Genomic DNA, 14858 nt, shown 5'->3' with positions numbered 1-14858 from the left:
TATGAAACTATACATATATATAAATAGATATATGATATGAATCATGCATACTTTTAAGCTGACATCAATACCCATCAGATAATCATAATATTCATTCATATTTCATGTTTTATTTAATTCCATAACTGACAGATTCATGTTTTTTTTCAGTCAATGAAAATCAATATCACTTTACATTAAAACAAAAAACAAATGCATTTTCACATAACCATATTTATGTATCTAATATGAGTGTAGAAGTAATTATTTGATAAGAAAATGTGAAGAAATTTATAGACCCCTACTGAGTCATTAAAATCTATGGTATGGTTTATTAATCATGATTGATATAATGTAGACAATATATTAGTAATATAATTTTATTTAAGGTATACATTAAAAAGTTTTTATATAGTTGGAATGATGAGTCAATTGAAGCTAAACCATCCTGGAAAACCTGGAAGCACTGGACAGCGCATTGTTTAGGAGTCCCACAACAGGACGAAATGACCGTCCAGTGCTTCCACGTTTTCCATGGTGGTCTAGCTTCAATTGACTCATGATTTCAAGTATATAAAAAATTACTAAAAATCTCCACAAAACCTCCTTCACATTATAAAGTTGATATGTTAAAGTTTAAAAAAATGTTTACCATTTCAATTTCTATCCATATAGTTTTTATTGTTCAAAATGTAATAGTCAGACACCATGTTCATTTATTACTATATAATCAATCAGTACAAATTAGTCTGCTTAATATTATTATTCTTTATGACTATTGAGTGTTAACTGATTTTGTTTGAACTCTTTTGGACGATAATAGGTGAAGTTGATCAATCTTTTAAAGAATAAAATGAAACACAATATCACAAATAAAAACGTAGTCATTTCTTTGATTGGTCAACGGTTGCTCAAAATCGTGGATTGGTTGAAGTTATACATTAACATCAATGGATGCCGGCTCAGTGGTCTATCGGTTAAGTGCTCCGTAGCGAGACTGGTAGATCCTGGGTTTGAATCTCGCGAGTGTGGGATCGTGGATGCGCACTACTGAGGAGTTCCATGATAGGACGAAACGGCCATCCAGCGCTTCCAGGTTTTCCATGGTGGTCTAGCTTCAATCGACTCACGCTTTCCACTATGAAAATACTAAATTCTCCACAAAACCCCTTCTGATTTCTTTAATTGTCATAAGATCATTCGGTTACGAATTTAAATGTAGGAAAAATGTGTATAATCTACCATTCTAGGGTAAAATAATGAATAAGAAAGTAGCGTATTAAACATTGGTCTAGTTACTATTAATAAATATTGTTTGATTTTTGGCTTTATAAAGAGAAAACTAATTAAATAGTACATTTCCTTGAAAAAGCTTGGACCAGATTGCCAGGCGAAACGTTGGATTTACTTTAAATTCATTCTCTGAGATTTTACAAATATATATTATTTCTTTTTAATTAAGTAGTAGTTAATAAAAATGACCATATTGGCATGTTTGGTGTCATATTAGAATAGAAAATGTACATTTTATATGATAACCTATTAGACTGCGAATAAGATCAAGGTCGACTGATTGAATTCAACCAAAAAATGATAGTTATTTTAAACAAAAAAACTGTAAATCTTGACCTTGTTGTTATTGGATCTCCTGTTTCTCGTTCTTCCATAATTTCAATTGATCTACAGTATAAAGACTAAATTCTAGGAGATTTAAAACTATGAACTATTATTGAATTTATATTAGAAGGGGGTTTTTGTGGAGATTTCAGTAATTTTGTTTTTTATAGTTGAAATCATCAGTCAATTGAGTACCCCAATAAAACGAAACGACCGTCCAGTTCTTCCAGGTTTTCCATGGTAGTCGATTGACCTATGATTTTAACTATAAAAATAATATATTTTAAGTTTTCTTGTAAATATCTATATCTTTATATTTTGGTTAATCATTTGTGTGAATCCAAAAAAAAAGTTTTAAATTAACATCCATAATTGAACATACAAAAAAAAAGAAGTTTACAAAATAGAATTTACCTAGTTATAAATCATTTTTAGACAAAATGTTGGTGGCATGAAAACATGTTGAATTCAATGAATTCTTCAAAATTCACATTGGGTTTTTTTGTTTTGTTTAAATCGGTTTCATAATGAATGAAATCAAATAACACTTATTGATTTCAATTAGTTGTACACTTACATTTAGCACTTTATTTTATTTGTTAATAGTTTAATCATAGGAAAGAATGTTATGAAGCATATATATATTCTAACCTTTTAAAATAGTACGGGGGATTATGAACCAAATATTTGGATACATTAAACCATATAACTATAGCTATAGGAAGTGATGTTTTACGGTTATTATAGTATAAATATCAAAACAAGTCTATATATAGACTGTATTAGTAAACAATGCAATTGAATAGTTATATACTGTTCTCGTTAAATGTAATCATTAAAATAGTTTTAATCAATTGATTAAGATCACATGTAAGAAGGTTTAATGACTGGCAAATATGGTATGTAATTAAAGCACCTGTCAAAGACAGAATCATCACGAAGCGAGCGATATTAAAAGATAATACCAAGGTAATACATAAGACGGTACAGAAGGATGATCGAGTATGCAAGTATGAACTTTAGTTGTTTGTATCAGTGATATGGAATGAAACGAACGCCCAAATTGATGTAATTTCATAAGAAAACATTTTACAGTCCTAACCTTTATTACTGCTCTAAAGAGATCATCAAATATTTTAATGTACTATATTTATTTACAAAATTAAAAGTCTGAACTGAAACTGCATCGTAAAGCATATCATCCGAATTAAAAATAATGTTAGGATCGTAATCAGATAACGTTCTGTATTTACAGAAGCACCTTTGATTAATTTGCTCGGTAAACATCTTTTTTTAATTATGCACATGACAAGCATTTTGTAAAACCCTTCTTGTTATTATCTGGATAGTCAAGTATCGAGGCAATTCATACGGGATACGCATTTGTCAATAAGAGACTGATCAATTGAAGTACTAAACATTAATGGGAAGATTCAAACAAGCACTTCAAAAGTGGATACATAACAATGTCTATTTTTTTTTAATTCTGTACAGCGATACATGAAATGACCCTGATCACTATCTTCATTATTGGCCAATGAACATAGCAAGTATTATTGTATGTATTACCAGTAAAAGCGTAATCAAACGCTAGTATGTATATAGCTTATGAATAATTTTGAATTTTTTTAGATTTGTAATCTATATATCACTTTAAATAACAAGGTCTTTAATGCAGTATCTTATCCAGGTAAATTAGGTTATTATTACTTATAAAACTGTAAATAGTTTCAAGATTGTTTACATAAATATAGATTTGTTTGCGAAGTAGTTGGTTAACGAAGAAAGGAGTAAAAAAGTAACAAAGTAGGTACTTTTTATAAATATCTCTATCAGCTTGTTCATGCCAGGCGTGTTTGTTATCCACAGCATATCGCTTCAATATTCAATCACATGAGACAAAAGATAAAAAGGTCTTCATTCATTTTTATTCACAGCAAAGTATACTTAATAACAGTACGTACTTTATAGTTATTGAGTTCTAAAAGATGCCATTTTTTAACTCAATAATGTAACAACAGACTTATTCACATCATGTCATCAGACAAATGATAGTGAATGTGACTTTCCAAATTTTATAACAAAACCTGTGAGCCGCTACTTAGAAACCTGATTGGTTTTGTGGTATGATCTAAATAAACTAAATTTATGATTTCCTTTTATTTCCCTTACGACTGCCAACAATTAATTAGAGAAGTCCTCAGTGTGGCCTGAATTCTTGTTACACATGAATGAATAATGATTAAGTTATTGGTCTTTTGGGTTATATGGATGGTTAAACAGAGTAAATTCTGGCAACAACCGGTAATTTTTTCGGTGGATAATTGAACGGCCCACTTCATGAAAATGGATTCACATATACTAACCACATTTTGTTAGGAAATGCGCCAACAGTATAATACTTCACTGAAAGCACATCAAACTAGTGGATTTTCAGGGCAAAATACCCTTACTAATATATTATCTGTTCAAAACTAAGATATCAGATAACAGTGATAGTTATTCACAGCCTTAAGTTCAAAACATTTATGGTATGTACTGTTTACTACAAATACAGATGAATTTTTGAAATTATCAGGTAATTATCTGGATATTTGGGAATTGACAGTGAACATAGCTGTCATGAATCAAAGAATAGTATTAAATGAAGCACAATATAAAACTAAGGAAAACAAAATCTTCTGTAGCTCAAAATAGTCCGGCATGTATCTGAATTATTAAAATGACATTTATAGCGTATACATTAAAACATTATTTTGCTGTTGGAATTAGAAACAATAGGAGCTAAGATCACTCATAAGGAACTAGATAAACAAGGATGCATTATGAACAAAGGTGGATCGTTGCTAGAAGTGGAATCTAGGACGAGCGTTTCGTCCTATTTGGGCTTCTTTCGCTAGATGTATCTGGACCCCAGATTTGATGTGTACTCCGAGACTCGAATCAAGCACCGTTCGCTTCAAACGCTATCGCGTTATCCACTTGGCTACTGAGTTCCACTACTAACCACTATCCACCTGTGCTTTTAATGCTTGTGACTTAACGCAATATCAAGGCGACCAGTACCGGATGCACATATGCCAATAGATTAAATGTTCATAAGTGCAATAAGTAAAGTATGAAGATAACTAAACATATTATTTCTGTGATAGACAGTTGATCATGTTGCATTTTATGACAAATAATTATTTGGGCCAGTTTTGATGAATTAATTAATAGTCATTAACCTATTACTTTTATTATTGTATGCTTATTCATACAAGCATTTTCTGGATACATGAATACTTCAATTACTTCTGTTAAGCAAATAAATTTTAATTCCACTTAATTGTAACACTTGAATATTTATAGTTTACAACGATCAAAAAAAAGAACAATAACTACTATTTCGGATGTCAAGCTTATTTATATACATACATAATTAGATTCGGTATTTTGATTCAACAAAGATGACTGTTGACAACAAACTGAATGTCAGACAAAATAGTCTTATACCGATTGTATATTAAGTTTATAAAAAACTGTTTAACGTTTAGATAGCACGAAAAGAAATCAGTTTTGTATTGAGTTGCTATTAAAAATAAACATATCTCAAATAGTTGGATTGAATATTATATATATATTATGCTTTGGATATTCTTTATAACTCAAATGATTCGTTTATTTTAGTAACCTAATTTACTTTGGAAGTGTAGGAAGATGAAGAGTTTTCTTGTAGTGAAGTCTCTTAATTTATTCTTAATAGTAGCATGAAGGTATTTATTATGGTGAGTAGTGGTTGGTTCTACAAGGGTATTTTAACTTAATTAGTATTTTTGCGCCATTCTGAAATTGTTTAACATTAGATGTTAGTTATAAATGATTATCTAATTATTAGCAAGTCCTTAAAATGAGAAAATTTCTGTATTCAGTAGAATAACGACGTTAGAATTGCCGAATGAACTATTATTCACTGCAGTTTATATAAGTTATGGACAGTAGTCAAAAAACTATATTACACTGAGTCATCAATCATTTGTAATCATACTTAATTTTACGTTTAAAAAGTATTGATAAGGATTTGTGAACTACTTTTTGCTAGTTGACATAGAACGTTTCCATTGAAACCATCTGAAAAATAATCTCTTATGGAATAGTGTTAATACAGATTTTTCACCGTTTTATGCACATATATACTTTGTGTAACAATTAATGGTTTTCTAAGAGATAATTGTAATTATACAGTTTATTCATTCTTAGGATTAGTCATTGATTTAATAGTTCAAAGAATGGAGCGTTGCTTTTGATTATCATGTACTCAACGGATACTTAACTGAAATAATGTTCATGGAGTCCTTGGTACAATTATGCTGCCTTCAACCACATTCTATTCTACAGTTTTCTTTGGAAGATTATGAATAGCTTAGTGATCATTCTATAAGGGGGCTATAAATTAACGATTACTGTATATTGAACTGAAGAAATGTGAGTTACACGTTAAATAATTTAAATGCAGATAAAATCTTAGTCCCTTTTTTATTTGTAAAAGTGACACCATTATATTCCATCGAACTAGTTTAGGTACCAAACTATATTTAAGTTAAAATCAAGTTGTTTATTAAGTTTAAACATTTAGTTAATAGTAATGATTAGAAGATTTCGATACAAAACATAATAATCGGTGAAATTTCCTTTTAATGAATCGATATAAATGAAATAACAGTCAATATTATACTACTTAAATTGCTATAAGCAATCGAAATCTGTTAGTGTTATCCATAGAGGTACTATTGGTTATAAAAATCGAACTCAGTATTTGCATAATCATATCTCTTGATTGGAACATAAGTGTTTCCCAAAATTAATTCGTTATATAAAGTTTACATTGATTTTGTATCAGTTAAAAAGTCATAATAAAAACAATGCTGATTTATGCAGATTAAAGTTGTCGAATCATAGAACTAATGTAATAAATAAGATACAATGGCTAAATTGTGTATTTTATAATAGTGTATTCATATATGATCTATATCTGATTCTAAAGTTGAACATTTTAAGCCTTCCTATACGGTATTACTTCAAAATAATTACATTTCAAAATAATTCATTTTACGTTGTGGGTTGACTTTGATTAGAAAACCATTGAAAACCATGGTGAACTAATTAGTTATTTTTATTCTAGTGTGAAGTTCTTAATTACAATTCTATCAAGTCGTGAATGAATAACTATTAAGATTTGAAAGTAACTTAATAAAACTTGTCAGTGAGGTGAGTTTCAATGGCTTACACTTTTAATTTCAGTTAATTCACTATATTACGTGTAATTCGTATATTGTTAACGACAAAACCTTTCTGATTCATTGAATGATTGGAATTCACCCGTTACAGCTTTAGAGGAGAACTTTAAGAATCTCTCTCGAAGTAAGTCACTAAACAACGGATTTTAGTTATCCTGATTGAGCACTATAAGCTATTTTATCTTATCTGCGCAAATGTACATGTCTCATTTTTAGATATGTGCTTAATTTTCTAATTTTGTGGAGATAAATTACAATGATATTTAGAACAAATCATACACTTATAACCCTTATCATTGATTTTCATAATTTACTGGTCTACATTCATCGATGTTAGGGCAAAACGTTCTGTGTTGACTATGATGTACATCAGCTGCAAGTTATCAGTTTCGTGTTCTCATATGTATACTAGATTAGGAGTACTAGCTTATGATCATGTAAATTCCTAATAAATAGTTAACATCATTAAAACGCTAATTAGACAGGTAGACGACGCTTTCGGTTTTTAACCATTCCCACCCAGATTTGAGTTAGAGCATCATGTTACGCCTAATTTTAAGGTAAAACTATAATCATAGACATCCAGTTTATATAAAATATAGCTAACTTTTATAGAATAACACTTTTGTTAAACAACTAACCTGGAGTAGGAGCACATTCATTAGTATCAGCGATATGATTAGCTTCTAATCTAATGAATCTGTCAGGATTCCATGACCAGTAATCTTCTTCCAGACTCAGACTACTACCTTCATCTGATCCATTATCTTCACCTTTATTTTCACGTAATCTTCGTGGCAAGAAAGCGTCATCATCAATATATGGTACATCATAAGCACCTTCTGGGATACCCTCCTCTAAACTTCGTACGCTAATACTTTTGTCTACCTTAGATGGTGTTACAGAATCTGGATACAAATAATCGTCATTAACAGTTGGTTTTGGTTGCAGGCGTCGTTTACGTCTAAATTCATTGCGTTCTAGGGTTACTGCTCTTTTTTTAACATCACTTGTATCTATATATGAGTATCTATTCTCATTAAATTTGGATTTACTAAATCTGTCTAGTGTTTTAGTTCGTCTTGATCTATCATTCTTTTTTGATTGCCTCTCAACTGGTAGATACTTTGCAATTAATTCTGCATAACGTTGTTCAAATTCGGTTCTCTGTTCACCTTCTGAGTTCAGGCTTATTTCATCAACATTATCACGTATCCTCCTAAGTGCCGTATTTTTGTTCATATCATTTAAAGGTTTGGATTCCAGCTGGTTGTTTAACGTTTCTGGAGTTGATTGATTTTCCTTATTTCCATTCCTTAAAGATTGATGTTCTTCAAAATATTCGGGTGAGATGTTTTCTACTTTATAATTACTGATACTGCGTTTATTATCATCATTATCATTGGAATAGTGCTCTGTTACGTAACATTCCACTGTTGACCTTTTATGTATTTCAGCGTTACATAATTCATCACCTTGAATATCTACAGAGATATTCAACGGTTCTGGTCTGTCATCTGTTAAGTGTTCAACTGTCTGTAACTCATTGATAAGATTTTGTGTGGCGTACAATAATGGACCACTTTCCAGACCATTTTTTCCACATATGTCTTTATCAGATAATGACGTTCGGTTGTTTATCGCATCGATTTCAGTATGTTTTTCGTCATTTATCGATGGAGAGTTAGTTTGTTGAATATACAATGAGTCACCATTTACGGACCACTGTAAGTGGTCTTCTTTTTCAACATTATCTTGATCTTCAGTAAACAGTTTGTTTTTGCCATCGTCATAATCATCTTTATTAAGGACATCTGTAATAAAATCAGTACTATAATTTCGTTCTTCTGTCGTATGATTCAATTCAGGGGAAAGTGTATTTATGAGATCACTGTTGTCTTTTTCTTTACGATGGGATTCATATTCTGTAGTTATCTGTTCTTCTACTGCGGGAAATTCGACATCTTTTGAGTAGTCTGCAAATGAAATATAAGCCCCAGTATGGGATTCAGATGGTACATTGTGTATTTCCTCTTCATTCTGATCTACTTGAGTGTGTAACTGTTTGCCACTTCCATTTTCTGGTTGGTCAACTGATGTAGATATATCGTATTCAAATTTTGTTTCGACTTTCTCAAGAGGTGTTTGAATATTGCCTTCAACACCACCTGTACTAATTCTATCGAGATTTCCACCTACTTCCTCGTTTATATCATGTACAACAAAGTCAAATGGTATATCGTTTTCATCGGTGGGAAGCTGTTCACTTCGTTCAGTTAGATTCATTACTTCTTCTTGTGTAGTTTGCTCAAATAAATTTTCTGCTCTTTCATTGTCCTCAGTCAAGTGTACGTCATCATGATGTTGAGGCATAATTTGTTTTTCAGTTAAATGATCAAAAGACGCTTCCAATACTGTTTCACATTTATTCCTGTCTATTTCATCGATTTTTACACTTGATAAACTTGTCCCTTCCAAAGGGCTATGATCATCAATCATGTCTTTACTTTCTCTTATTCCGGAATATTCTAACTTTGCAGTATTTATGTTACTTTCACCTTCTTGATCGTCTATAATATTGGAATGTGTCTCTGATTTATCATTAGGAGGGTGATTTTCTTCTATATATACTTCAGTGAAATCATTGAAGTCAGTTATTAAAGCTGTAGGTTCAAACTCTTCTTCGGAGATATGTTCAAAAAATTTACTTGTGTTAGGCTCTTGATCACAGTAATTGGTGGACTCTGAACATTCCAAATTAAGTTTTGTTTCTTCATCATCATTCATCTGGAAATCTGTGATATTATTATGAGATTTTATCTTCTCGTTTATACATAACTCATTGGTATTTTGTGATTCTGTATCATTATTCTCATTTACATTTGGATGTATTTCTTTGCATTCTAATTCCAAATTATCACCGGATCCACTTTGAGTTAGATTTCGTGTTTCAACTTCAGTTATTAGATCATTTTTATTATCTATAACATATTCATTTGATGATTCAGTTACGTTTCCATTATTATGTTGATTTGAGTTGTCTAATTCATATTCAGTTGTCATTGGAAAAGGGACATTGTTATCCGAACAATCTACTGTATTTTGTTCTTCTTGATTTAATTCTTTATTTATCAAATCTTCATCATCGTTATTATGTGTAGTATTAAATGAATCCGCCATTACGGGACAATATGATCTATATATCAAGGTTTATTAAAATATTGTCAAGTCAATGAATAGGATTTGGTTTGAAGTTACACTATCAGTATTTTTGGCACAGTTAAGTTAATCCACTATCAGATAGATCAATTCCATAAATTCGTTTATATTATAAACATAATAATAATAAATTATATAATTATTAGAGGGAATAAACTGAATTGACTAAGGACAATCATAATGCCAATAATATTATAAATATATAATTAGAAAATGGTATTAATAATCCGTTACAAAAATACAGATTTCATTTTTTTTTAAAAATATGTAGTTTAATAACTTCCATTTTACTTGATTATGATTGGTTAAAAAGGTATATTATAAATAGATAAACAATGTAAATCATTCATTATTGTCCATCTTAATTATGTAATACCTATTACCGTACTAATAATATTGAACTAAAATAATATAAATTTATGAAAGTCGTTACTTCATTTGTAATATTAGAATATTATATGAGACAATTCTAATGTTGTTATCATTATATTTTAAATGAGTAATCGATGAAAAATGTAAGAAAAAATTGTTCTAACCAATCAAGTTGTTACTATATATGTATATTCTAACCAATCATATTGATTCATTAAACTTATTCATAAGATCAGAAGGCGTTTTGTGGATAATATAGTAATTTCAGTGGTGGATGTGTCACTCCATTGCGTGGGTCGATTGAAGTTAGACATTAATATCGTTGGATGCCGGCTCAGTCGTCTGGATGTTAAGCGCTCGAACGTGAGACTGATAGGTTCTGTGTTCGAAACTCGAGAGGCGGGATCGTGGATACTCACTGTTGAGGAGCCCCACAATAGGATGAAACGAGCGTTCAGTGCTTCCAGGTTTTCCATGGTGGTCTAGCTTCAATTGACTCATGATCTCAACTATTGAAGTTATTTATAGGAGTAAAAAAACAGAAACTTTAATAAAACATCATGTAGCTTTGTTTTTTTTCTAAAATAGCTTATTGAGCATTTTGAAGTAAATGATTATTGAATAGATTATGTATATCTAATCTTATTATATGATAATAATCTAGTGAACAGTATTATTGAGGTATAATTTCATTTATCCGACAATCGATTCCTAAAGCATAAATAACTTCTCATAAATGAATTTAATTCATTGATGAACAATCATCTAATTCCTATGAATACTGCTAATATCATCTAAGGTCGATTTTGAAATGATCCATAGAGCAATAGAAGCTATTTACTAAATGTTCAGTTTGTTAAAATAATACTATTTTCGTGAATAGATTAATGCTTTCTGTCAAATAAAACATTTGTTTACTTCGAACATACTGTCATTTTTATCGTCTTTATGGTGATGGATTTTCTTTCATGTCATACAAGTATGAATGAAGAAAATTCAAAGAGGGCAGAGTGTCAGTAACAAACAAAAATTTCTGTTCAGAACTATAAAATATAGGAAAGCAATTTATGGTGCATTTTCTGTGTCCTCATTTTCACTGTAACTGTTTTCATATGAAAATGGATTAGATACATTGAGAATATTCAAAGGAATGTAAACTGTTGTTAAAACAACAGAATTCTCTTGTTTTGCATGAAGAAAAAACAAGAAATGTTTATAATATCAAAATTCAAAAAAATAAGTCAGGTACCTAATGGTCGAGTAATACAAACTTTCGAGCACTGTTTGGATTTTTGACCCATTATTTTTAGGACATTACATGTAGTTGCAATGTTGAACTGTATGTTTTGGTAAAAAATATAGTGACAGAAAACTGTGTATATAAATTGTTGATGAACTGGAAACATTGTAGATTTGACAATGTCATTATGTTAAATGGATATGGTGATCTTCACTCTAAAACAATTCCCACGCAAGACAAAAAGTATGAACGCGAATGATAAATACCCAATAATCGTCAAAATCTAGCTAAAAGAAGTAATTACGGCAATGAAGAATAGTTACAGCCCAGGATAACTGTTTTGAAGTTGTTCCGTTCTCTGAGATGGTTCAAATCATGCATCACCTCCTATAAGACGTAATCAAATATACATTACTAAAGATGTTATATCAAATGGTTGTAAACTGAACGTTGAATTTGACGTTCTGTAACATCTTTATAACGTGTTTTTCAAAGCATTTTAGATGTTTTAAAAACAAACTTTAAACGAATGTTCTGATAATATGCGTTAAATAATCGGTTTCTTTAGTCGCGAACTTTATACTACATTTTACTGAGAATCGGTGAGGAGAATGTCGTCACAATTCAAATACATTCGTACACCGATTAAAATTTGGAGTTAACTTGTCCTCAGTACCATTTGTATACGGATATACAAGCTAAGAGCTTAAAAAACTACACTTTTTTCGCTTAATATACAATCCACTGAAGTATATTTTAAAGACATCAGATAACTTTCATCTAAAGTATTATTTTATCCTCATAATCAGTATTTAAAAGAACATTATGTTTAAAACTGAACTAAGGATTGTTAGTCTTTGATGTCTCTAAATATCAGTCAAAATATTTCTAAATTAAGATGGGATAAACGATGAAAGAGAATAAACATTACTTTGTTCAACTGTTTTCTTTCAAATAAACTCATTAGAACAAGAAACAAATTTCTTTTATTTCCGTAGTAATTTTAGGTCATTAGTCAGCTAGACAATTCTAAAATGCTTATTACTCTCATAAAGTTGATCTAAACTGTTATTAGATTGTTAAATGAAGATGATGAGTTAACACTGAAAGGGTTAACGTAAATTTTTTCATAAAGATATTCTTCAGAATCTGTAGGAATACATTCATGAATAGAAAATTAACGAAAGTACCAAGAATTTCTTTATCATTCCAACAAAGAAGACATCTTAGCAAATCGTTATGAAATGGTTTTGTGCATAATAATTTAACCTATTAAAACATTAGTATGGAAAACTATTTCATTTCAAGTGTTCTTTCTGATACGTTTTTATGTAACTCTATAAACTGAGAAAAGCACTAAATGACGGATAAGTTGTCTGATGTGTTTTTACGTGATGGATTTTCATAGTTGAATTCTTGACTTTTTTTCAGAACAGATAACTAGTTTTACGGACAGTCATTTCATGAAAATAATCTGAAAACTGAAGTGAAAAATGTCACAGTAGGTCATAATAAACTTAAAACTATTAGTTAACAGAAGCAATTGTTCATAATGATATTCAAACAAAGCAATGTTGAATGATCTGAGACAACAGTTGTCTATACTTTTTGTATATACATAAATTGTTGGATGAAGCTAAATAAATGAATGATATCACAATAAAGTGAGATGTCTGTTTTAGAATGTTTAGTATCTAATATTACTCGATTACATGATATATTCACGACGCTCATTTTGTATCTTACTGTAGAATTAAAGAATTACTAACAAATATACGACGTGCAACGACTGAAATCCACTGATCGTGCATCATTAGATTTTTGAAGTCGAAAAAATCTACAAAATTATCTTTTTTATATGATACATCGAACTAAGTTTAAACCATAAATTTCGTCTTTATATTTAAAAAAAATATAAAAGAGTCTCTTAAGATAGGTTTCTAAACGTTTTTCATCAAGTGGTTTTTAACAGCAATTTTAGAATTCTACATCTAATACTTTAAGCAGCTGCTTTTTGTTATAGTCGGATCACAAAATTACAATAATGGGCATCATGATGCTGGATAATGAAATAAATACTTCATTTAGAAGAGTTATAAGGCTTCAGTGTGAAAGCCCAGTTCCTTCGCAGGTCACGCGGCTGATGCCCCTTCTGACAACTAGAGCAACCATTTATCTGGGTACATGGAATGCTCTCACAATATGAGAAACCGGGAGAGTCTTCCAAAGTACTGCAGAAACTAGGAGATACAACCCGGAGGTTCTTGGGGTCAGTGAACCACGTTAGACGCAGTTCGCACAACAAAGACTAGCTTCAGGGGAGCTTCTGTTATACTCCGGTCATGATGAAGAAAATGCCCCACATACGCAAGGCGTTGCATTGATGCTGTCCAAACAAGCACAAAATGAACTTATTGAATGGGAATCCCATGGACCAAGGATCATCAAAGCTTCCTTCAAAACAAGGTAAGAGGGCACAACAATCAACGTCATCCAATGCTATGCGCCTACCGACGATTACAACGAAGTCGTTGAAAACCAATTCTACGATAGGTTGCAGTCAATCGTCGAAATTTCCTCAACAAAGGACCTGACCATTCTGATGGGAAATTTCAATGCCAAGGTTGGAATGCACAACACCGGATATGAAGACATCATGGGACGACATGGACTAAGAGAAAGGAAGGAAAATGGTGAGAGGTTTGCAAACCTGTGTGCCTTCAACAAACTAGTCATAGGCGGCACTATATTCTCACATAAACGCATTCACAAAACCGCATGAACTTCACCGGATCACACTACGCAGAACCGAATCGATCATATCTGTATTTACAAAACGTTCAGGAGGACGATGGGGGATGTGAGACCCAGAAGAGGAGCTGATCATCACTTGCTGGTCACCAAGATGAAATTAAAATCTAAGAAGCATTGAGACAATTAAATCATACAACAAAGAAGCTTTCTGAAAATTATAGTAAACCAGAACAACCAGTGAAAGCAAGGAAAGAAAGATAATCCCCAACATTGAAGAACAACGAAACAGGTGGGTAGAACACTTCAAAAATCTCCTGAATCGACTAGCTATACTGAACACACCCAACATCAATGACGCACTCACGGACCTTGAAATCGATGTTGGCCCACCAACAATTGAA

The 14858-nt window shown here is 31.0% G+C and overlaps 1 protein-coding gene across 1 annotated transcript in view; it reads right to left on the bottom strand.

Moving 5' to 3' along the window:
• Positions 1-11764, bottom strand: part of Smp_070020 (putative rhoptry associated membrane antigen) — a gene marked incomplete at its 5' end in the record, with an annotated part of 33862 nt that extends 22098 nt beyond the window's left edge. The window contains 2 exons of the mRNA XM_018797051.1: positions 7514-9853; positions 11713-11764. Coding sequence (XP_018652131.1) covers positions 7514-9853; positions 11713-11764 — 2392 coding nt within the window. The remainder of the gene's footprint in view (positions 1-7513; positions 9854-11712) is intronic.
• Positions 11765-14858: the final 3094 nt, after the last annotated feature.

Source organism: Schistosoma mansoni, chromosome 4 (assembly GCF_000237925.1).
Source record: "Schistosoma mansoni strain Puerto Rico chromosome 4, complete genome".
Lineage (NCBI taxonomy): Eukaryota > Metazoa > Platyhelminthes > Trematoda > Strigeidida > Schistosomatidae > Schistosoma > Schistosoma mansoni.
The sequence above is the reverse complement of the archived record's forward strand: the minus strand, read 5'-3'. Positions and strand labels throughout refer to the sequence as shown.